This window comes from Polistes canadensis, unplaced genomic scaffold (genome assembly GCF_001313835.1).
Source record: "Polistes canadensis isolate GaletaPanama2010 unplaced genomic scaffold, ASM131383v1 scaffold_31, whole genome shotgun sequence".
Taxonomy (NCBI): Eukaryota; Metazoa; Arthropoda; class Insecta; order Hymenoptera; family Vespidae; genus Polistes; species Polistes canadensis.
This window is the reverse complement of record NW_014569578.1, coordinates 10,677-37,798: the sequence shown is the minus strand read 5'-3', so window position 1 is coordinate 37,798 and position 27,122 is coordinate 10,677. Positions and strand designations below refer to the sequence as shown.

The following is a 27,122-nucleotide window of genomic DNA, read 5'->3' as shown; positions in this document are numbered from 1 at the left end:
CCGATTCCGATTCAGCTATCTCCTTAAATGCACTCTCTCTCGTCTGACAATTCACCAACTCCTTTCTAAGCGTATATTGACTCGCGTATAGATCGAATTCGTATATTTTACAAACCATACAAAAAAAGAAATCTCGATATGAATCAGGATTGTGTGCTAAGGTAGTAAACTCTGTTTACATTTTCCTTCAAAAAAAAAAAAAAAAACAGAAAAAGAAAAAGAAAAAACATAAATAAAAAAAGAATAAAAACATTGAAAAATTTGTTCGGTAATATTTCTAAGAGATAAACTTTTGAAGCGAAATATTATTTGACTTTTCTGAATCGAAGATATACGACTTTTAGATTTCCAAAGATGCATCTATGATCTAAAGAAATGTCCCGAATTCCAATAACCAAATACGATCGGAAGCCTTCGAAGATAGAAAAATATATTTCTGACGTGGTAATGCAGAATGTAGTAAACCCATATTTCTTAGTGTGTCCACGGAAAAGTCCTGCATTCCACAGCTCGAGAGCAACGGTAGCTCTCCTAATCCGTAGAAGAAGAAGGACTCTGTGCATTCTCTTTGCTGGCATAATGGAAACGAAGATAAAAAGCTGAAAGGAGATACTGATTCGAGGCGGTAAAGAGAAAAAGACAAACGGATTGTCTTTGGGGATAATGATAAAGGTACATGCAACACTTACGACTAACTCTACTATCGAGTTTGCAGTGATTTATCTAATATTTCCTTATCGGGTTAGAATTCTTTATCGTGGGACACCTGCTAACGTTCCTCCTCTCCTCTCACCATCTTTTTTTATTTCTTTATTTTTCTTTTGCAGAACTCATGGGAAAAGTAATCGTCCGATGATGCGACGCCAAGAATAGAACGGTACGATAAAGCAATATGTTATTATGTTTCTCTGCTTGAAACTCTTTGTCAAGACTGACAGGGCAATTTTATAGATATTACACGAAGATATTACTTTATGGCAGGAATAGAAAATCGTGATGTTAGACGTGTCAATGACCTCTTTTTCATTCCGTAAATCTTTTATAAACTTAGATTGACATTGTCATCATTATCATGTTGTCAACTTACTGGCATTTGTAACAGGTAACCTTTCTATTTTAATAGAACCGTCCGTGTCGGGTGTTGGTGTAAGACCAGGATATGAACCCGGTGGTTGCGCTACCGTTACCGCAGGATGTGGACTTGTCTGAAAGAAAATAATCCATCTTTACTATTATGATAAAAAGAAAATTGCGATGTTAACGTAATAATCAATCTTTATAAAAGCCTTTACCAAATGATCCAACTGCGGTGGTGATGTGTGAGAATAAATAGAACCATGAGGACCAACAGGTCCTAAGTGAATGCCTAATTGGCTTTCTGCATGGTTCCTGAGAACATTTATGGCATCGTCCAATCGTTCCTCCATCCGCGTTCCCTGTACCAACAGAATACCAGGAATTTGACTCGATTACACGTCGGTTTAAAAATCATTTTTGTCGATGAATAATATCATTGTAAACCATCGCGAGCTCTATTCTCACATTATTTTAATATTCTTATCTAACTTTCGATAAAATCATTTGTTTTTATCTTTTTTTTTTATATTTTCAATAAGATATATATATCTTTCAATTTTAATTCGAAAAATGTGTAAATATATATACTATAAATGAACGGCGACGATTTGTTGACATGCTCTAAAAAGTACGATCGCTAGTGTTAGTTTTTGTATAAAAAAAAGTAAAAGCGAATACCAGTCTATAAAAAAAAAAAAAAACCCATTTTTCATGAATGAAACGTGTGCTCTGTTTCATGATAAACAAATATTTTTTGTGCCGTTTATAATTACACACATTCGTGACCGGCGTTTTATAAGCGAGACATTTAACTAGATATCGTATGTAATAATTGAAGTATATAAAACATATATATTATCAAATTAAATAATAATACTACAATTTAATAAGTTAAATATATAAGAAAATATAATAAAATTACCAAAATTGATTAAACAAAATGGAATAAACAAATTATCAATTTAAATTTAATATTTAACAGCGTAGGACTATGTTGTTGCCGGTCCCAAATATGTTTAAAAAGCATTGGATTTATTTTTAAACGAGCATATAAATTATTGTAGACATTATGAACACGCATTGTCATGGTACGGGCATGCATAAATCAATATATATATATATTCGTGTTTAATTAGAATAATGTGAAAACTGAATAAAGAATAAAAAAACAAAATCGGCAATCCTCACCTCGACTTGGTCGCGAAGGAAGCCGATGGCATCGTCTAGCCTCTGCTGTTCAGGCGCCGGCTTCACACAAAACACCAACGCAACAACAAAACCAAAAAAAAGAAACAACCAAGTCAACACAACGCTCACAACAAACAAGGAGAAATGGTGAGAACAAAACGTGTAAAATGAAGGATCGAGACGATTGATTTTGATAATCAAATTTTCATCTCTCTTTTTTTCTTCGCTCTCTCCCCCCACCCCCAAAAAAATCAAAGAATACACTTTAAACGCGAAATATTTCATAAATTCGTTTTAAGAATCGTATATTTTTTTAATTACAAATAAAAATGATCTAGAACCCATCCTTGGGAATAAAAATAACGAAGTGGTGCGTGCGTGCAGCCATCTAAGCGCTAATTACGCTCTCTCCGTGTCGATTCGAAAACGTTCAAAATATTATGCAAAAAAATTATGTGCTAACGTAGTGAAGAAAAAGAAAACAAAACAAAAAAAATGTGATACGAATTTTGTATATGTATGCATGTATTTTGAATGTTTTTTTTTTTTTAAGCATACCGGTAACGACGAGTCGTGTTTACGTTCAAACTCGCATTTAAAATATTCTCCGAAGAGATTTCATAGTCATAGATTGATATATAAACCTAAATGTCGATAAATATTAAAGGAATCGAAAAGTATAATATATAATAAAAATGAAATCTCTTGACCAGATTAATCTCCTCGAAGATATGCGAATTCTAACAGATTACCAAAGATAGTAGTATCTTTTGTTTTTTTTCTCGCGAAAAGCTTCAGTGCGTACCATGTGAATAGTGCCACGGTTGGGATCTGCCGTAAAATGTGGCGATACTGGTGCAGCACCAGGTGCCCAACTTGGTGCCGATCCCGTTAAAGGTGGTGGTGAACTAACTGGAGTGGATGGGTTACTGCTGTAACTCGATACTGATTGGTCCGTGGGATAGATCTGTAATACAAACATTTCATCTAAATATATATACTTAATTTTGTTACTGTTATCTAACATATTCATTACTCGATGATGATTCACGTTTTCGTTTAGAATCATATTGCTGATAAAATTGCATTCTATAATAATAAACAAAAATAAACAGGATTACAAACATAAAAAGTTCGAGATAAATTTAAAAAAGAATTTGTTGAAAAGGGGAAATCGAAAGACAATGTTCTTTTTTCTCACAGTTGGTATGAAAAACAAACAAGACATTTGTTCTTTTATCACAAAGCGTGGTCGTAAATCTGCGTATAACGTTAACTCGTTTATGCCGGTATATAGATCAAATATGATTCATTCAAGAATCTTTATGATTTAGATGAAGTTTATCGTGAAAAAAATAAAAATAAAAAAGAAATATCAAGAAAATCTATTTATATTTAATATTTATGTATGATAATATCATATGATTAAAAACACATGACTACAAAAAAGAAGAAAACGTACTCTTGTGCTCACTACAGAGGCAAGAGTCTTGCCAAGAGTGTCCCCCGTAGGTGGTTGTTGATTGTTGGTGGGTGCGGCATTTGGCGCCGATGGTGCAGTGGTTGGTGCACCAGGACTATGACTATATTGCAAAGATGCTGGAGAAGGTGCTCCAGTGCCACTGTTCGCCGCTGCTACTACCGCAACAGCCGCACTACCCCGGAATGTCGACATCGGCGGAAGGGAAGCCGCACTGGTTACAGCCGAACCAAGGATTGGCGCTGCTGGTTCGCCGTTCGGTGACATCGATGAGTATGCCTGCAAACATTACCGATGTTAGAACAACAAATAAAATGAAAAACGACCAACACAAATGAACAACAAAAAAAAACGAGAGAAAAAAAATCTTTTTACTTTATCACAAATTTTGATGTATACATACATGATGCATGGTATGTATAATCGTTCCACATTTTTTTAATAAAATAAAATCTTTACTTTTCAACAGACTCTTTTTTTTCCCCTCTTATATTACTTCGCTTTAAACTTAAAACATCAGCTTTGATATCGGATACGCCTAGCGGGATAGCGCTCTCTTGCACCTACTGAAATTGCTCGTAAAACGTCTAATTTTAAGCACCGTCGAGGGCGTATAGAGGCACATATTTATCAACAAATTAAGAGCTCGGATGCCTACGAAAAGTTCGAATTGTAGATCGAGTCACGATAGTACTTCACTGTGTATTATGGTGTTTTCTATTTTCTTCGTACCGAAAATTCGCATGAAATATTTTATGAAAATAACAAAAACTAAAATAAGATAATACAAAATCCTGAAACTGTTTTGTAGTTTCCGTTTTCTATTCAGATCATTACCGGTGAAAACTTAAATCTATACAATATAAGTGAAGATATCTAATTACTTTATTCTAATTTTATTATCATTAGAATCATATTCATTAATCTCATATTTTCATAAAATTGATAAATTTAATTTGTTTTTTAGTGTCTATTTCGAATTCTAATAATTCCACAAATTTCCTTAAATTTGTTGTTTCTTGTTCCGTCATTTCAATGCTTAAATCAATCTCAAGGGCATCTACAATAAAAGAAGTGTACTTACTTCTTAACAAAAAACAGGCTAAAATAAATCCCATTACCCTGAAGGGGCCTGCTGGCCGTGAACTGTGACACTACAAATTCGCAAATCTTGTAAATAACTTTAACGAGATCGTTGTTTTTTTTTGCAGAATAATCTTCTCAAATCGAATCGAAGAAAATTGAAAAGAAGGACAGATGGAATTATAGATAAACTGATCGACGGTGCAAGAAAGGAAAGGAAGAGAGTGGGGCGGGTGGGAGTTAGGAAGAGGATGGATGGATAGATGGATGATGGTAGGGTATCCAGGATGCCACGAAGAGGAGAATTTCGTGGTAACCATGGACAACGTAAATCAAACGAAGGCTGCACTTGACTAGAAACACGAAGTAGCGGGAGGGCGATTCTATATATAGCATCCAATGACTCATTTGACGTTACTCCGCGTACATGGAGCACTGTCAACAGTGCCTCTCAACCGGTACTCGATCTCGAAACTCCTCGATTTGATTTACGCTATGTCGAGTCAACGAATCAATTCGAAGGTCACATCTTTCAAAGAACCCTCCTCCTCCTCCTCCTATCTTTTTATAATTTCACTTATGTTTCTTCTTCTTATCGTCTAACTCTAACTGAATCCTACCAGCAAAATTACAAAACGTTTTTATACGCTGATGCACCTTTTGATGTAATATGGTTTTTTTTCGAAGTTAAATTTTTTCTCTTGTGATTCGTTAAAAAAAAAAAAAAGTTGGACGAAAAATGTTCGTAGAAAGAGGGAAAGTCAAAGTAGTCGATGATCGATCGTTCTTTGTCAGACTTTCTCGAATAAAGAAAAAGAAGGGAATAAATCTAAAGGGAAAAATGTAAGGAAACTTACCATGGGATCATGGGGTAGGTGCATGGGGTAGGCTGGTTGAGCCAGGTGAGGGGGAGCGTATCCGCTATACGGGGGTTGAACGCCACCGCCACCTCCCGTCCATGGATCACCAGGACCCGTACCCGCTGCATTTCCATCTGTAAGTAAAAAAACAACAAATATTTCATCGATTATATTTTTTTTTTTACTTAACACCAGCGAATAGTACGCATGATTTTGATTCGTAACGAGTATGGGATCAGTGATCTCTCAAAAGCTAGTATTCAAACTAAATATTTTTACGCTAAATATATTATTATTATTATTATATTATATTGTTATTATAATTGTGGTAAGATTTCTTTTTATCTTGACAATAAACCTGATTTTCAGAATAATTTCATTGTTCATTTGTTTAGTATCTATACTATTTGTCTCCTTGTTGGAGAGCTACGATTACTATACATATACAATTTATGTATAACCATAGAATTATATTACAATCAATCGATAGGGGCAATTTTCACAAGGACGACACTCGAAAGCGTGGAACAACAAATAGTGGCACGTGGCATGTTCGATGACCAAAGGATGTCACACACGTGCTCGTATATATACATAATGGCCAACGAAAACGTATTAAAAGATATTTTAACTCAATGGTAAATCTCAATCACACACAAATACATTTTTAAAACCTCTTACCTCAACTAAACCTCGATATATTTTTTTTTGGTGATATCTCGTATAAAAGAAAATTATCCGCTAAAGGTATAAGCTTTTATTTTAGTTGGAAACAACGACAATAAGCTGTCCGCAAACATTATTCTTGATACTTTTTCTTGATATAATTTCTTTTTCTAGATCCTGGGTTAGGCTAGCTCTCACGATGAGAGAAACGAAACTAAGCCAAACTATTCGGAGTGTTTCTACAAACTACCCAGTATTCGATGCTTGATAAAACTTTTCGCCTCTGGTATTGTCTCGTGACTTCCATTTATAAGAAGCCGCTGGGAAGGCCTGCCTACCGGGTGGTCATCAAATAAAAAATATCTTTTTTCTATCTATTATTTATACGATTTTTTTTTAATATTACAAACATGGCGCATCATGATTTTAAATGAAAAATATATTATTTCTTTTGTTACGTTTTTCGTATACGTTCTCCTATATGTTTATGATTTTTTTCGTTAAAAATATTAGGGGAAGGTTTTTAATTAATTATAATTTAAATAATTATAAAAAATAAAGCTACTTTTTTAATACGAAAGAAAAAGAAAAAAGATGCAATCCTTATTATTGAAATGCCATATAAAAGGAAGGTTCAAAGAATTCTTTAATAACGTTAAGATATATAATGATAAATTCAATCAATTGAATTAAATTAAATGATTAAATAAAACATGCAAGGATACGAATTTAAGTCTTTCCATTCATCCCGAGGAAGAACTACGTCATAAGAACGTCGAATTATAATGTCTGGTCTCACTGGTGGATTTATACACAGGTGGTCGTTTCTGGCTTCTTCAAAGCTACATTCGCCACTGTCTAATCTTCATGAAAGTTCCTTCTAGTGGATAAACGTACATTAAATTCAATATAATATTTTACTGACCTCGACCAAATACGTACAAGCTCATATATTATTTTGTATTTAACCTGGCAATATTATTAACAATGTACAATAGATTCTAAGAACCAACTTAGAACGTAACTGGTGCCTTTTTCAGTATTTACTTGTAATACCCTACACTTCTTCAAATCATATGCCATTTGTGTGCTCACTAAACATTCTTAGAAATATAAATAATTTAGAAGATTTTTTTTATCTTTGTTCATAAAAATGTATTTGTTTTAATTCTCGTAACTTTACGTCCGCCGAACCTAGCTTCGTAAAATAATAAAAACCTTCAAAAACTTTAAACCAATTAGAATTAGAAGTGTTAATATCTTTAACCAGAAGAGGAAGTAAATCTTTTATTTTCAGAAAGTCCCCCCTTATATAATAAATTAATTAATAAATTTATATATTCTACACATTCTATATGAAACCAGTATAAATTAATAAGTCTATATTCCACAGCTTGTAAAACTGTTGATTAGTTAATAAGTTTGTATTTCATATTTTATGAAAATGATACACTAAACTACTAAGTCTATACACGGAAATCAATAAATCTGCAATTTAGTTGGAACAGTTTGGATACTCTGATAACTTTTACTGAACATTGTTCACCTATCATCGCAATGAAACCTATCTTAAATCAATACACTACTTGCGAAAAGGAAAGTAACTTGGATTCTTTATTTTTAATACTTTGTCTTCAGGTTCGTTTAATTTTCAGACTACTTTCCTATCACATTTTCTTTCATTCTACCTTATCGATCTGTCTTCTGACCCGTCGCTCTGTATCGACTTAACGTTCTAGGTCAATTCCTGTTCAAAATTTTATAACCTGACTAAAAACAGATCATATTAAATCACATTACAAGAAAGGACGTAACATTTTTTATTGTTTTTATTTTTTTTTAAACTAAACAAATGTTTTAAAAAGATAAATCATAAATATAATTGATTGATCACAATTTAGATTGATGAATCATACGTGTATGTCTGAAAAAGATTAAGCTTAATAAACTAATATCTCTTTCTTTTTAATACCGTATCGTACCATTATTTATCGATTGAATCATTTCGATATCAGACGAAAGAATGAAATACAGACAACATACGCGTATATACTAGGTGTTTCAGAATAACTATTACTACTTTTCAAAATGTTAAACTTAGCGAAACCAGTAATATGTGCTCGATCATTACTCATATGATATTTATTATGATTTAATACCATTATTTAATATACATATAGTTATCCTCTTATAATATTTAATCATTTAAGCTTAACCGAAATAAAACAATATTTTCTTAAACATCTTTGCACTCGCTCACCACATGTTATTCTTTTTACTGCTAATATTCACCTTTTTCACACAACTAACTAAAACAAAAGAATCGCAAGTACATTGTTACCAACTCGAAATATTTCACGCTACCAATTTTTTAACAAATCTTTTAGTTGTTAGTAGTTCCCAAAGTATGAGTCGCGACTTTCTCACAAGGACGCGCTCCCGCGAAATATTACATAATTTTCATAATTTTTATTCCATTTACGACTTCATAATTGTGCGAAATTAGGTTTCGGTAGCTGCTATGTTAAAATCTAAATATAGCGCGAAAATCAATCTAAAGAAAGAAATGAGATCTATGTTGAATTTAATTATACGATTTAAAAGAAAATGTGTGGCAACTAACAATCTCATCCATGCAATTAAGTTATAATTAATTAATGATTTATGAGATACATATCAATACAAAAAAAAAAAAAAAGAGTTAATAGCTAATATTATTTTAATCTCTGATGATTTTCGTAACTGACCACAGATATTTCGAAGAATTCTTTGTGCAGTTATAAAACGTTATTTTTTGGATGTCAACAGTGTGGTGAGTGCAATTTTTGATCATTTTTATAATTGTTTTTCTATTATTTCCACAAAATAATTCACTAATTTGTAGCCATTAGAATTGAATGAGAGATTTATTATTCACGTTTGATATTATTTCATGTCCTCATTTCTTTCATATCGTATTATCTCGATACGGAGGCGTTTCCGTATTACAAAAGGTTTCCGGTTTAGTTTATTGCAAAATGATATTTAAATATAAATCCTCTATAACATTAGAACATTAGAAATAATTATTTAAAAATACCCTGTATATATGTACGGTTATTAAAATATTTCATACGCAGGAATATTCTTTTATTTTTTGTTTTTAATTCCTTTTTTTTTTTTTATCAGGAAACGGATATTCGTAAATCTTTGGAACGAGAGAGCTTCGACATTCGAACGTTGAGCACGAGCAAATAACAAGATTGTTATTGTTTTTGCGCGCGACAGACAGAGCACCGAATTTTACGATCGAGCGTTAAACAGCCGAATATTACCGTGCTCGTAAAGTCGCTTTATCGTCCATTAGAATCGTTATGCGATTTCGAACTAATATAAAGATACCTAGGACACATATACGTATTTACGTTTATACGTGAATCGGTAATATGTGTATCGGTCCCATATAAAATACGTATAATGATGAAAAAGTCATATCTTTAACTCACCGATATAATATGGATCCGCATAAAGGGCCGCAGCTTTTGGCGAGGTATATCTCGGAGAGTCTTGTCCGAATTCGTCCGAGCCATACTGTAAACAAAATAATTCAAAGTAATTTTTAATAATATTCTTCTCTGGAATAGATAAAACAACAATAAAAACACAGATTGCTTATCAATTTTCATAGTGGTGCAAGTCAATTTGTTATTATTTTTTTTTTAATACTTTTTATAATTTTTATAAATCAAAATATCATAACCACCGGTTTCAAACAATAAATATAGTAAAATGATTTTTTGTCCAAATTTTGACTTAGCCTATTTTCGAAAGAAATTAATTTTTACGGTTATACGATTAAGTCTAATGGAAAAACTTTGACGGTTTCGCGTTGACGGAGAAAGAAAGAAGGAAATGTCGATTGTGCCTTTTGGTTAAAACAACGCTTTTATATATCTGTTCATCCATCTTAGGATGAGCAATCTAGCTATTGCGACACGGCGGCTTCTGGCAAGAATAGCGATTAATTCAACGGTATAAACAAGAACGTACGACGCGTGTAAGAAGAAATCAACCGAGCTTCAATTTAACGTAAACTCATTTATAAGTACTACGGGAACGATTGCGCAATCGTAAAATGAATAAAATCGATATTTTATTTCATCGATTAGATTTAATTTCTTAAAAGAAATACCCGAGATTAATTATTTCGATTTTAATTTCAATTATTTATTAATTCACGATATAGTTGTTATCGTCTGCGATGTAAAATGAAAAAAAAAAATACTTTTCTAGATGGACCAAGTAATTTTTTTTTTCTTGATAAAAACAATGCAACTTTACACGAGAAATTAATTTAAGCATACAATTATTTTAACTAAATATTTTGTTTAATTATTAAATGAATTACCATAAATTGTTCGGGGTAATCCGTGAAGTACAGATACATGTTGAAGTCCTCTTAAATGATTTAGAATCGTTTGTAACACTGTATGTTGAGACACTACTTTTCGAATATTCAGTACAATGTTCCCAAAAAAAGAAAAAAAAATAATTTCGAATGAAAATTAAACCTCAGAATGCCGTGAGGTTCAACTTGTAATAGTTTATTACATAAAGTAAATTAAATGGGTTACTAATTTACGAAAAATTAATAATTTTAATTAATTAATTTTTAATAACGTAATAACAACAAATTTGGAAAGTAATAATTTATGCTCAGTTATCTAACTACATATGAAAGAATTAACTAAAATGATAGCTCAAAAATTAAATATATACATCAAAATAAGATACTGTAATTGCAAGAGAAGTCTCTAAGAAAAGTAATGTATCGAACTATTAATATAAAAACTAAAAAAATAAATAAAGTTTAACAATTTACTTAAGTGACAAAATTTAATAAAAAAAAATTATCATTATGCTGGTTAATGGATTAGAAGTCTAATTGTAAGATTAGAAAACACTACCAAGAATTGAAAGAAAAGACAGAAGCCTATCTAGAATGCAATAAAGCGTTACTGTGCAAGTTCAATTTCTGAATAACTTAATTGATTTTCAAGTATTTTTTGTCGTCTTACCACGACTCTGTTACTTCACGTAATACTTCAATACTTATGTTTAAGTTTATATAGAATTTAATATCTGATAGTTTTTCTCTCTATAACATTCTACTTTTATTTTTACGTGATTGGCACATTCTACCCTTTTCAATCACAGTATCTAATTTGTTTTTCAATGACTTTGCCGTTCACACTTTTTACAATTATTTCAGTCTAGTTCTTTCGTTTGAACTTATACAGTAATGCTTTATTGCGTTCTAGTTTTTCTTTAGATTCAAATAAAACGTCTGCCTTTTCAACCAGTTTTTGTCAGTATTTTTTAAACTTAGATATTCAATCAATTAACTTAACAACATAATGATTATCTTTTCTTTTAAATTTTATCATTTAAATAAATTATTAAACTTTATATATATTATTTTGACTTGAAAGTATGTTAATAAATAAACAGATAAGATACTGAAACTTAAGTCTGTGATTATTATATATAAACAGTTATTCAATGATACAACTTCGGAATATTAAACCGATAAAGAAAAGTATTAATAATTAAAAAAAGAAAATAATTTATTACGAAAACTAATTAAAAAGTTATTATATATTATTAATTATTATTAGTAATATATATTATATTATATATATTAAATCAAAGTTTAGTTTAGTATTAATAACAGTATTAATGTAAAAAAACAAGATTGTTAAAAAAATAAAAAGTTTTAAAAATCTTTTGAAAATGAATGAAATTCATTCGACAAGTAATAACGGGAACTATAATCTTTAAAAAGTATATGAAAAGAAACATATAATGCACATAATGCATGGTCGATTAGCACGAGCTTTATAAACATAACCTCAACAAGTACCACGCTGTTTTTCTTTACCATTATACTACGCAGAAACGAAGCTATATACAAGGAGGACAATCGAGATAGGCGTCGCGTCGAATTTGTGTTGTTGAAAATGATTGAATATCGAGTACGATAATTATCCATGGGGGCGGCGGTGATGTTCTTAAATTTAAATTTAAGTACGTGTGATTTTATAAATAAACAAATGAAATAACAATGAATACAAATGAATAGTTCTCTTGGATGTTTTTTTGTTTTAATTACTGTATTTAAAAATCAGACCAAAGGACTAGACGCGCTCTCTAGTGGCAATAGCAATCATCCTTTTATTGTGAATATTGTACCTACATTTATCGTCCTCCTTGTATATAGGCTCCATGTGCGCAGATATCGCAAGGAAGATTACCAATTTGTCTTTCTTCCAATATGCACTTTAAACAAAATTTTAACTACGATAAAAAAAGAATTACTTCTACAGAAAAGCTGCATATATAAGTTTCATTTTTTCTTTACTAATATTGAAAACTTAAAATTTTGACGAAAATTATAATAATCACAGAACAAACGTTTTACAAGCAATGAGATCTTACTTTATATCTTCGGATCTATTTGTTCGACACTTAATACTTCATTTAAACTGACTTAGAAAAATATTAAAGTTGTTCATAGTGATATCAAGTGACCAATAAAAGAAAAGAGAAAAGGATTGAAGTTTTCTAACGACTCATCTTCGTAACTTCCTACAGTCATCGAAATGAGATTTAACGGCTTTCCGTAATGGATACGAGAAAAGAATCGCGTAGTAAAGTTCCTCGTAAAGAACTACGTGTAAGTGAAAACTTTAGAAATTTCAAACTTTTCTACGAACTTCTCAGAATACATTCTACCTGTTCACGTGGATATGAGTATGTGTGTCGCGATCGATTTATCCAATGAAGAATTGAACATTTTGTATTTTCGGAAAAAGCGCGTAAATAAGAGGAAAATTTCAAATATAGAAAACACTAAAACTGTATACACCTACAAGATCGAGAGACGGAAAATAACTGGCGTCGTAGCAACGTGTAGTATGCTTTGGCATTCACCGATTGGTCACGATCGAAGTGGGGAGTGAGAATCGACCAATTACGTTGCAATATTCCGAAAGTAACGCATCAACGAATACAAAGGGATCTTCGTTTGAAAATGTGAGGGAAAAACCTTGACTGAGAAAGACGAATAGAGTTAAAAAGAGACAGAAAGAAAATATCTTATGTGATAGATTAATCGATATTAATATCCTATTTCGTATTAACAAAATTTATTTTATTATTTATTATATAATATAAATAATTGTAATATATATATAAAATAAATCATAAAATTAATTTTTTCCGCTTCTGGATTAGTTCAGAAAAATTCATTATTTAGCTGGTATCGATCATTTTTTTGTCACTATTTAAAAAAAAAAATATATATATAAAAAGAAACCAATCATTGTTCATCAGGAAAAAAAATCAAGTACAAGATAGAAGTTTATTCTCATGAAATGATCAGTAAATTATTCGCAAAAAAGCACATAACGGTATCACGTTTGGAAGAACGACATTCCGCATAGACAATAATTCAACTTTTATATCCTTGTACGATCGGAATAGTCTATGGGGACGGTATCAGAGTAAAAGAAGAAAAGGAAGAATGAAGAACGAAGTGGAGGGTAGGCGTAATAATAAAAATGTCTGTCGACCGACAGGACGGATCAGAAATCTTAATATGTCCCTGTGGTGTCCACGGTCCGCCACGATAGGAGTCAGCGATTTCCAGCCAATATAAATGTCCTACATTGATTTAGTTCTCCTTTTCCCTTGCCTTACGCGATTCCAACAATGGGAAGGGTCGCCGAACGGAAACGTCTCCGTCAGGGAAATTAGCTTTCGAAGATTCGAAATGGAACATAAGGGGTTTAGTCACCTGATAGATTTTTTTTCTTCCATCTTATTTTCCAAAGTTAAATAATCGGCAACGTTATGTTCGTATTTTTTATCACAGCTATGTATTTAATTTAGCACTTTCTATAAATATTTTAGGAACTAACGGATGTGTCAGTTAAATGTTAGATTTTTTCGGAAAAACTATTCTGCGTTCATATAGGATGTGTTTTCGTTCTATCACAGTTTTATCTCTCTCTCTCTCTCTCTTTCTTTTTCCTTCTTTTTTCATTCAAGTCGTAAACGTGTCTATTTGAGACACGGTAAATTTAATAGAGACGATAGTAAAACAAAATCAAGCTCGGACATCTTAAATTCGTGTTCTGAACACGACACGGTGGTCAATGATCTCTTCTATCCTCGTTTAGGTAAATAACGAATACCTAAATCGAATACTATTAGATATCAAAGTATTGTATGTTTTAATCAAGTTATATTAGAAAAACGAGTAGTATATTAAAAATTATCGAGGTAAATTGTCTTCCCTTCTCTCTCTTTCTCTTAGACGTTAAAATTCTCTGCAAGATGACGTTCGTAAAGGTGCAAGATTAAAAGTATAACGAAAGAAGCCGAAAATACAATAATAATAAAATATATATATGTATATAAGGATGATTACAGGCAGCGTATATACTCTTGCTGTGAGTGGTTCAGAGATAAAAAAAAAAAAAAATGAACGATATACAAAGATAATACAAAAATTCTTAATGTAACGCGGATAAAGAGGTAATAACCGTAAAAAGAAAAAAGAAATTAAATTTCAGATACATAATAATCGATTAACGTCTTTCATACAGCGTTCTTTCCTTTTCCTTCTCATTCTCTTCTTCTTCTTCTTCTTCTTCTTCTCTTTTCTCTCCTCTCCTCTCTTCGTCATCTCTTCTTCTACCGAGCCGTTATTGATATTACACGTGGGCGGAAATAAGTTTAAGGGGTCGACGAGGAGAGATCGCAGAAAGAGAAGTATAGGAAGAGGAAACACAGAGAAACGAGGGGTCACTATCGGAGGGATAATAGATAGACGATTATCCCTCTATTAATTACTATATCAAAACTTTTACCTGACACGACGATACAGCTCGGTAAGGTAAGCCAGGTGTTTCCTCTTTCAATTTCCTCTTTTTTTCTATTTAATAGTATATTGTTTCTTATTTATAATATTTATTGTTTTATGTGATAATTTATATAGGGAGTATAATATAATATAATAAAACAATAAATATATATATAATATAAATAAAAAAAAATAAAATAAATGATATATATAATATACTATTTCATTACTTCTTTTTTATTAACAGAATAATTATAATTTATTGTTTATTATTTATAAAAAAAAATAATTTTATTTATTTATGTATCTATCTACTGTTTTTCAAAATATCTTCTTTCTTTATTTGAAATATATTTTTGTCCCGTAAAGAAAACATGGAAATCGTTTTCTATATTTCATCGAATCATCGTTTATCTCTAATTGATCTTACCGAGACAAGATCGATGCTCGGGAAGATCGTCCCTCCGTAAAATAAATTACTCTTGCATACAACAGATTTTATCTCTGCTCTTCGGTTCAAAACTTATCACGACGAAAATTTTATTTCCCGTTGAAACGTATCTTTTCATATATATTTTTTTTTTCTTTTCATTTGCGCGTATACACTTTTTATTCTCTTATCTGCTTCTTTTTGTCGTCATGTTTAAAATAACAGGTTAATGTAGGGGGGTTATTTACGAAAAGAGGGAATGTAACGGTTTTTAAGTTTAATAGTCATCGTCTCGCGGATGACGGGCCGATAATTTTTGAATAGTCTTCTTCGTTAACGGCGAATTCCACTTCGACATACTTATATGCAGTAGTTCGTTCGTAAACAGCACGATGCTCAATTTGATTTTACCAAATGACCGTTGTTCATCGTGTAGAAAACATTGGACGACAATTTCACAATGAAAAATAATTCGATACTCGAGTTAATAGATATGAAAACAAAGTTTCGTATAATGTCTGAGGGGATAAGAGGATTACAACAGGATTGGTCGATTAGTAACGAACGAACGAACGAACGAACGAACGAACAAATGTTATATCTCCAATACGACAGCCATCTTGTTATTTTGGATACATCGCTGATAGCATTAAAATATCATTAAAACAATACTTATTTATCTTTTAATTTTTTCTTTACGAACATCTTTTTTTAGTCTTCTCAAATTAGTAATAATCGTCTGTTAATCAGATAAATTATTAGAAAGGGCGATCGACTTTTTTAACATAAGAAAAAACAAAAAAAAAAAAACGAAAAGCAATTAACTGTGTCGACCGATAAGAAAAATAGCTGGAAGAAAAAGAAGGGTGTCAGTAGCAAGTTTTCGAAGAGGACGAAGTTACGAGAAGACGTGGGAACGTCAGTTTTCTCTCTCTCTCTCTCTCTCTCTCTCTCTCTCTCTCTTTTCTTTCTCTTTCGAGAGTCGTTCGAACGATAAAACGTTTCTTGCGGTATGGTAATTTCTCTCTCCTGTTCTTTTCTTTTTGGAAATTTATGTTTCTTCTTTTTCTCGGGTGTAGTATGGGGGCTGGCTTGACGTGTTCCCATGGTAGAAGGGCGACCGACTATAAAGGAAACGCCCGTAGATGGAATAGGCATGTTCCAAGCAGGATGACTTCCGGTTGTGCGATTTTCAACGATCGCAAGAGACATATCAAACTCTCCTTTTCCTTTTCTTTAAATGATCGTGAAGGTTAGATGAAGTTTACGCTAACCGTCTTAACGACACCATGTATAATAAATTCAAAATAACCAAACGTTGTGTTGTAAGTATAATGTACTTTCCGATCGGTATCCTATCCTATCGTATCGTATTCTATTTAAACCTAACTATAGATAATTACATACATTTCAGTGTATCATTATCGGAAAATAATGTAACAAGTTAAGCATATTGCGTATATCAAATACAACCGATCGAACGTTATATTTACATAATATGCAATCGAAACTCGTGATCAAGATCGTTGTCGAGAATTTCTCGTCTCGTTAAGCTAATTCTTCTAAGAAATTTATAAATTACATTTCATTTATTCATAATTTCTATTAGATCGTATATATCGTATATATTGTATATACTGATGATTATGACAAGTAACTAAGTTAAAAATAGACATATTATATTTTATTTTAATTATCAATATTCTTGTCCAGAAATAAATATTATTAATATAAGTCTCAAAGGGAATTTTAGATGGTTGTTAAATCTTATGAACAATTTATTTTGAACCTATCTTTGAGCATAAATTGTTCATAAGATTTAACAACCGTCTAAAATTCCCTTTGAGAATTATATTAATTATATTTTATATTTAACAATATTATATTCTTATGATAAAATAATTTATAACATTAATTTTTGTCAGATTTTTTTTAACTTTGTCCAATTGCCTGGACGTAAATCTTTTCTCGTCCTTTTTTTTTTTACTCTATAACTTTGATTTTACCTTCGGTTAATCTCGATTTCGTTTATAGCTCGATAAACGAATAATCGTTCTCATATAAAAGTTAGAAATAATGATCACGATAGAATTTCGCTAGCTCATCATTATCACATTACGAAGAGTCTAAAGAGTAGTTTGAAAAACAAGAGAAGTAAGGGTCATACTAATATTTGTGACTTTTCGACGACAGACGATATTTCATCCGACATTCGATCGGATGTTATGCTGATTTAGTGACAAAGTTTAAAAATGAAGTCCGTTTATTTAAACGAGGAGGTGCAACGCGGTAGCAAATAACAAGCTTGTGATTTAATAATAATAGATTAGAGCTAAATTACTTCGACGTGGCGCATTCCATGTTAATCTTTAACGATTAACAAGAAAAAACTGATCTCTATACTTTTATCTAATTTTTTTTAATTCTTAGAATAAAATATAAGTTATGTGAATTAGATATTACATAAAATTTCAGATATGTAATAGAAGATTTGGATAGTATTGCATTAAAAAATGTAATAAATCTATGCACATTAATGGTTGGATATGAACAGACTCTATTTTTACATAACTGATATTTGTCACCCAAACTGTATCTAAAATAACATTCCAAAATAACTAAATACTATTGGAAAAATCGGATGTATTAGAACTATTTATCCTACCCCATTCAAAATTACTAATAAATTCAATAATTATCAATATATACAATATATCAAATTTATTTATAAACGATTTCAAAAAAAATAATATTACGCTTCTCATTTAAATTATTTTTCAGCATAAGATATTATATATAATTCTAGTAATCAATCAATAAAAGAAAATAAAAATTGCTATAAAATAATAGTAATAATTTTTATCGTTCTTCACATAAAACTTGAACCCGTCATATTGGCATGTCCCGTAAATCAAATATTAACAAGTTATCGAAATAGGATTTTTAAAAGAGGACATGTATAATCAAAAAGAAATAATAGTCCAGAAGGTTTATCAACATATCAACTAATTATTAATTATCAGCCTAACTCAGTTGCGGAAACCCAAAAGTAAGAGGCTTAAGGCCATTTACATGGATCATCGATCGTACGTTCTCGATGATACGATACGAAACTCTTCTCAATATCTTTCTATCTTTTTCTTTTTCTTCTCTTCCTCTTTTTCCTCCTTCTTTTCCTCCTTCTCAAATGTCGATGAAACGTAGTGGTAGGTAGTCATCGTCGTCGTCGTCGTCGTAGTCGTCGTTGTCGTCGTTGGTTACAACGTTATAACCTACGGCGCAGGTGTGCATATGTAATTCCGAATGGGTACCTCGGTCACGACACGTGAAAAGACCAGATCCACGACATCTACATTATTTATTAGGCGTACGGCAACGCGTATATAGCGAGAGTCAAGACAAACGGCTGCATAATCAACAATTAGCGAGCTGATAGGAGCTACGTGAACGTTTTTAACGAGTTACCATTACATTCATAAAGATAGTTTTTTTTAGATGTTCACACGTAGAAAACTACGTTTGCTTCAACTTTTACTCTTATACGTTTATTAATCATTCATAATTTTTATTAATTTATCGAGAATATATTTCTAAATGATTTTTCTAACCGGTTCAAGTGATTTCTCTATTAAAACGATTAAATGTCAAGCCTATCGTTAATCGGTTTATAATTTTCAATTAAAATATTGCATTTGTTGTTAACGATTTTCTTGATTTAATTTTTTTTATAACAATTTTTATTATAAATATTGTTTTATTATAATTTAAAAATGTATTATCAGCATTTAGTTGTTCAAATTTTAATTGATGAATATTATTAATATTTAGAACTATCAAAACTTATCGGAATGATTTTGGTTCAAATAAATCGAATCTTTATTATTTTATATTTTTAATAGTATAAATATATATAATAATATTTAAATATATGTTTAATCCTTTTCTTGTTGATTTTAAATTGACAGAAAAGAAGCTACAAAAATATATTATAAAGTTTTATTCTCCTTACTTAAGTTATTTTATGAATAACCAGTCATATGTAAATTGAATTGGTAGAATTAAATATACATTAATTATCATTAGTTCAAAAACATTAATTAAATACGATAATAATGCACATACATATGAGCTACTCATTTGCGAAATCGATTAACTCCGCAAAACAAAAAATAGAGAAAATTAATAAAGTAATATACATTATCCTATCATTTATTAGTCAACGCCGATAAAAACAGTTGTTATTTAGTGATGTTTAAATATGTTATATTATTAAATCAAAATTATATTTGAAATATCAAAAATGAAGTGAAGATTACTTTGACAAAAGTAATTCTTAAAATTATAAAAGTGAAATGAATAATTTTTGCTTATCAACAGCTCTTATATATCGAACTCTATCTTCTATAATATCTTATTATGAGATTTAGCAAAATTCTCGTCTCCTTTGTTTCATCTCTTTATCTCTCGGTTAATGTTCGGGATCAAGTAACAATGTCCATTAATAACAAAAGATAATTTGCTCGAGTATTGTCGAGAGTATCTTTTCTCAGGTCTACCGAATCATTCGAAGGGAATGCGACTTAAGACTGTGTTAAGTCAGCCTCCTGCAAAAGGATCAAATCTATGATTTCTCTGTAGTTGATCGAAAAGAAAGAAAGAAAGAGAGAAAGAAAGAGTAAGAGAGAGAGAGAGAATTCTTTTCGTTCACGATCACAAGCTAGAATCTCTCTTATTCGAACGTGAGTTTCTTTCTAGTGGAGAGGCTACGACTCATGCTCAGAGAATGTGATTTAAGTCTGCATAAAAGACGACGTTCGCGCGGAATTACAAGGGCCCAGAGAGTTCCGTTCCGTTTTGTTCTGTCCTCGGTCGTCGATTATTCTCTTCGCTACCGAAGAACGAACTTTCGTTCGACTGCGTGCATAGAATACCGAACGATCACTTATTGACTTCATTCACAAGAGAAAAAGAAAGAGAAAGAAATAGCCACGTAGTTTCGTTTTCTTCAATCTCTCGTTGCAGAGAACTATTTTCCTTTTGGAAAACTCAATGTGTTTAGCGTATCACCAGCTCTATTTATTTCCAATCGCGAATTCTTTCAGTTCGTTTCGTTTCGTTTCTAGATATCACGTATCCACCATTGTTTGGACCACGACACGATGATTTTCTTATTCCATCTTATTAATCCACCGAGGAGAATATCCAATCCGATGACTCAGCGAACGCGATACTATAAACGACAAAGTTTAGTCATTGTCTTTGTATAAATTTACGAATAATGCCGTTGTACCTTGAAACGTGAGAACTCATGGCTCGTCGAATTACGTTAAATGTTGAATTCTAATGTTAAACAACAAAAAAAAGTAATATGTGACGTATGTATTATTATACTTATATTCAATAGTGATTTATAAACACATGTATCGATAAATATGACACCGAACACTACGTCGACAAAATTAAACTATAATTTATTTTCTTATTATATATATTCTATAAATCAATTTTGCGTTGACAACTTTGAAAATACTACTAAAAAATGGATTTTCATAACATTTAATAGTATTGAAAATCATTTTTAGATATTTCTCGTAAATTCAATTTTTTAAACTTGATTAAACATAGATTCTTATTGCCGTTCAAATGATATATCACAAATTATGGGATGCTACTAAAGATTTGAAAGTAGGGGTGGATGGAGCGAAAGGAATGGAATTGAAAATTGTATCAACGTTGGTCTTAAACTTTCTCCCTCTCGATATCTAAATTGACGTATTTATTTGACACAAATTGAAATTACTTCAAATCAATAATTATGTTAAAGGGTGGTAAGTTACGAAATGAAAGCATTGTATATAAAGAAAATAAAGATATATAAGCAAACAACTAAAAATTAGTAAAAATATAAAAATGTAATCGTTATTCGTTAAAACGCGAAAATTAAGTAAAACTTTTAAAAATTATTCGTTGGTATAATCGTGAAAGTTAATAAGTAGAAGAATTCCGAGTTCAAAAATAATACGACTAATCAACATCTGACGGTATTGAAGTTCGCTCGAATTACTCTCACAAACGATTATTTGTTTTTTTCTTCAGAGTCTACCTCAGTCATGATATCCTCAGGTAAAACGCGAAGAATGCAAGTATTTCGGTCGGTTAGTACTATGATCAGGAGCAAGAAGATCATTTTCTGTCATTTTCAGGAAGACTACATTTTCACTCAGTAACCGAGTACTTGCTTTTCTATAAAAGTCACTTCTTAGAAAACGTTTTGTAATTATAATTGCCCCAGCACGTTACAATTAAATAGGTAGGTATGTATATCTTTGTGTATAGCAGATAAACTAACTCGAACATAAATGAAGTTTCACGTCGAGAACGAATACATTGAAAAAACATTGGTTTTGATAATGTCGTCTTACAATTAGTCAATGAACAATAAAAAGAAATCATTTAAAAATATTTCTTTCACATATTTTCTATTGTATTTTTTTTTTCAAAAAGCTTATATTTATTTTATTAATAAATAAATTTAATTTGAAATTGTTTTAATTTGTTTTTCTTTTCCCATTTGAAAAATATTCGATAGATTATAATAAAAGAAGCGTCCAACACGTATCTCAAAAATAAAATTAATAATTTTGTTTTCTAATCATTCTATTAATCCTATTGATGAATTGAATAAAATGTAGATATCATCAAACTTTATTGCTTGAAGATGGGTTAATTAAAACGTACGCAAAGAAGAAGACTCGAAAGTAACGAAAGATTTGCTAGAAGGAGGTCACATCTGTTTGACGTGACCTCGTCGTTTTTGTAATAACGTTGTTGCGTCTAACGGCCCATCTATCGTTCAAGGTCATTCTCCGACGATCTCACTCGCGTGGTACGCTTTTTCACGAAGCAATGATTAAACGATTAACCTGTTTCATCCTTTCCACGAGCAAATAATTCAACAGATCGAAGTTTTTACATTTGATTAATAGTTTCTTAGGAAGACAAAGAAAGAGTCGGAGTTTTGTAGTTCTAACGACCCGTTTTTCGATACGACCGATTTATGTAGATCACCGTTAAATTTCGTTCACATCGAATGGTTGTGTTAGATTAAATGAAAATATTTCTATTTAAACAAACACAACTTAGATACATCTAAATTTCTTGCGATAATCAAGAAGAACATTATCATAATCATAAGTTCTACACGTTGCATCCTAAATTCCCATTTATTATCTATTTTCAAAGCATGTGCCCACGTATGGCTAGTAACGTTACCCGCATCCTATCGATTATTTCTGTAATATATTTTCCTTGTGTTTTTTTTCCCTCCTCCCCTCATTAAATATTTATTGATCATTTCTTTGACAGAGATAACATCGAAAAATTGTAAACCCACCATTAGAAAAATTTAGAAGAACCACGTTAGTTACCGTGAAATGAAACAGAAGGAAAAAGAAAAATTGTTCCGGTAAGATACGAATTTTATTAATAGGATATAAAAGCGAATACCAAGGAAGAAGTACGGTGCGTGCGAGAGAATTAAAGACGCTTTAACGATACCGCGAGGTAATTAATATAATTGTCCTCGAGCGGCACACGCTAAATTGCCATTCCTCTCGAGTTTACTCCCTATTTATTTCTTTCCTCCAAGAAATACACCTGCGCGTATTAACGACTTCGATGATCAATTAATTTCCTTTAATTAAGAAGTAGAAAAAGGTTAAGAGCGGTGGTAGATAAAAAGAGAGAACAAATTATTATAGCATATCGAAATGGCACCCGTGTTATTTTCGAATTATTTCGGAAGGTTTTAATTAGAATCTCGACATTATTTTCGTGCAACAGTTATCATAGAAAATCATACTTTATATTATAACAAATAAAGAAAATTATATCGAATAATCAATAAATCCAATTTATTGTTAAACGAATAAAATTGTGTTCAAAATAAGAAAAATAAAAACAAATGAGATAAACGTCGGAAGATAAATATACAAGATGATGGAAATTTTTGTGATTACATCAAAATATTCTTTAAGAGGTTGTAGACGACCTTCAAGCCCTTTTCAGTCCTCTCACCATATCACTGGCTGTTCTCTCCTTTCGTATGCAACTGTGAACACCACCTAATATCCGATGCCATGGAACATACTAATTAGCTTAGGAAGGGAAACGCATCTCGAATACATAGTAGATATGGGAGAGAGAACGTTAGGTACCAAGGATGGTCGGGGTCCTTCTACTTCTGGAGAACGTCAACTCGAGTTAGGTCCTTGGGTCCTTGGCCCTATAACGCTAACTATACTATCGTAGTATGATCGATCGAGTAAATTACTTCCAACTCGTAATTTATATACACATGTACATTTCCAATAAATAGTATAATAATTATAGTTGGATCTGAATGAATCATGTTAAACGTATATTTACCCCGCTCTCCTGGCCGCCATATTGCTTCCAATAATTCGGCGAAGGGATCGAAGAAACGTTTCCTTGTAGTATCGAACTAGTTGTTCCTGATAAAGGAATAGGATTGTTGTTGCTTGGATTGGAAGTTTGAAAGCTATCGACGAATAGGTTACTCGCTGATTGGCCAATCTTTCGAGCTTGACTTGAGGATGAAGAAGAAGAGGTAGAAGTAGAGGAAGCGGAAGAAGGAGAAGAAGAAGAAGAAGAAGGAGAAGACGAAGACGAAGAAGTTCGAAAATGATCGTTGCAAACGATCGAAGTATCGATACCACATCCTCTTCCTACGTTTGAAGCTAGTCTAGAGAGGTTTAGTTCGTTGGTCCCACTTTGTGCAAGACTATTACTATCACTATCACCGTTATTCGAAAATGTCCCTCGGATTTGAACCGATTCGATTTGAGAATAACACGAACAACCGGTCCTTACCGAACTACGAATCACTTTCGAATGTACGCTGGATGATAATTTACTATCGAGGCCAAAATCACTCAATTTAAAGTTTTGCTGATTCATCTTGAAGTCCATGTTGTTCTTGAAACTTCGATCCATATTTGTTTGTCGATCTTTTTTTTCTTTTTCTTTCCTTTTTTTTTTTATTTCTTCTCTACTCTTCTCTCTTATATCACCACTTTTTCCCGTGAACTATTTTATCCATACGTTCGAAGTTAAACGCGAAATCTGTTGGCACATACATATTTCCCTAACCGGTTTTCTTCGACACACTGTCTAAACACTTATGTTGTTGCTGGAGGAGAATCGGATTCACCAGTGTTCTTTAAAACGATCCCTTGATCTTTCGTATTGGATTCCGATAACGTCGTACAGATACCTCCTTTCTGATTTATGCGAATTCAACGATCTTTCGAGTATCTCGTTCGAACGGGTCATTATTCTTTGACAATTTTTCTTTCCTTGTTCTTTTTTGTTTTTTTTTACATTCAAGAAACTCGATACTACAGAGATCGAGTGAGATACGAAATAAATATATCGATCGAATGACACATAGAGCACAGTCTAGTTGAAATTTCTAGTAGCACCTAATCTCTGCCACATTTATACTTTAAGAAAGTGACATAAATTTATATATAAATACCTATATCATATTTATGAACATATGTAAAACGTTATAGTAATAATTACGTAATGATTTATGTTTCAATGAGATTCATAAGAAAATAATATTTCGATTTTTGTAATTCCACTATATGGTCATTGTATGCTAATAAACGATTAGGCGTAATAGTGTTAATGTTATGATAATTAATAAAATAAACAAGTAAAATATATGAGAGAAAACGTTTACAAATTTTTGCGAAAACACAAAGATGTCATTACCGGTGTTGTTTCGATACGACGAAATTACAAACAAACATTTGATTTCTAAAATAATAGTCAAAAATAATCATAGACTTTTGAACAATTGACCGATCACATTTGCTTTGCACGGAGCTCCTTGCCTTGACACGGATCGAATCTAGTATTGTTGCTTGGCCCTTTTAAAAGCATCCGTTCGTCATGAATTTATCGTCGCGTCGATGTTTATCGTATATAAACGTGACCAATCGATTTGAGATCTTTCCAAAAATTCGCGAGCCAAATAGACGTAGAATGTTTATACTTATTTTGAAGGTGACATTTCTCAGAATGCATGAAAAATTGTTTCGTTGTTAACACTTTTCTCTAAAATGAACAATTTGAATATAAATTCAATCGTTGTCAATTGACGAATTAATAAAAATAACGCGTATGATTTATGATCTACTAATTATCGATTTCAATAAAAAAAATATTGCGCTAAGCTCGAATAATAAATTTTCTAGTGACTACAAATAGAAAAAAAAGAAAAGAAAAGATGCGTCTTTAAATTATCGCTTATTCGTCAATGGAATACCTAAAACGTTGATCGTTCGATCGAGAAACTTTCACGGCTGGAAATCTCGCCTACCTCAAGTATAGAGGAGAAGACTCATGCCAATAATAGGCCTATCCAATAGACAAGCCAAAACGAAAAGTTTCTATTGTGACGCCTACAGTTCAGCCAACGTTCGTATTATATATCGTAGTTCGATCGTACTCATCTGTAAGGGGACACTTTTAGAAACGTTTCGATTCGCAGGAAGATCGAACCCGGAAGAACTTTAACGAAAGAATCTACAATGGCGAAGAACGTAGCACGTATTTACGATCGAAATTTTCCTTCTGCACATATATACACATTAACATACGCACAAGCATACACACACACACATATATACAGTAGTAACATACACGACAACGTATGCACGCACCGATTTATGCACGTTGGCACGATTCTTTATGCACGTATACACATTTAATAGAAAAAGAATAGACACATTTACATAGAAAACTCACGAAACAATCGGTAGGGGTATTAGAAGGCAACTGGCGAGCAACCAGTTCAGCCAGCCAGTAGAGAGACGACTGGTTTTGTTAACTTGACTCATAGACTACACACCGCACGAACAGAGGCTGAGGTCCAGCGTAACTCCCCACCAGATACGCGACTCTAGGTGAATGCTCTCTCTCTTTCTCTTTCTCTTTATCTGTCCTATCTCTCTCTCTCTCTCTCTCTCTTTTTCTGTTATACACACACACACTTAAACATACACACATACCAAACACTTGTATTTCTTATGGTTCATGCTCAGCGCTGAGCAAGCATATACGAGGCTAGCTACTCATGAGTATGTAACCTGCTTACTCGCCATGGAAAACACTTTCTGTCCTTTACTTGCTAGTATGTATATTTGGATGTGCTTTTCTCGCTTCTCCGAACGTTCTTTCTATATACGTATACTGTAAATGTAAGTATGTATATATTCGTTGTATTTACTCTCGATGTAGTATCGCATTCAGTACAATATTATATGAGAATCAAGCTTTCGCGATTTACAGAACGATTTGTAATGTTTTCAATCAATATTATTTTATATTTCTCTTTCT

General features: G+C 31.8%; 1 protein-coding gene across 13 annotated transcripts in view; it reads right to left on the bottom strand.

The window, feature by feature from the left end:
* Nucleotides 1-25,199, bottom strand: part of LOC106784185 (transcription factor 12) — a 31,584-nt gene extending 6,385 nt beyond the window's left edge. For 8 of the 13 annotated variants that reach the window (XM_014743457.1, XM_014743458.1, XM_014743466.1 and 5 more), the window contains exons 1-8: nucleotides 24,120-25,199; nucleotides 9,840-9,924; nucleotides 5,686-5,822; nucleotides 3,728-4,024; nucleotides 3,071-3,232; nucleotides 2,266-2,325; nucleotides 1,293-1,445; nucleotides 1,088-1,205 (exon numbers count right to left, since the gene is read on the bottom strand). In XM_014743457.1, the coding sequence (XP_014598943.1) occupies nucleotides 1,088-1,205; nucleotides 1,293-1,445; nucleotides 2,266-2,325; nucleotides 3,071-3,232; nucleotides 3,728-4,024; nucleotides 5,686-5,822; nucleotides 9,840-9,924; nucleotides 24,120-24,707 (1,600 nt within the window). In that variant the 5' untranslated portion in view covers nucleotides 24,708-25,199. The remainder of the gene's footprint in view (nucleotides 1-1,087; nucleotides 1,206-1,292; nucleotides 1,446-2,265; nucleotides 2,326-3,070; nucleotides 3,233-3,727; nucleotides 4,025-5,685; nucleotides 5,823-9,839; nucleotides 9,925-24,119) is intronic. The other 5 variants (XM_014743464.1, XM_014743465.1, XM_014743461.1 and 2 more) reach the window with 4 other exon arrangements.
* Between the last annotated feature and the right edge of the window lie 1,923 nt (nucleotides 25,200-27,122).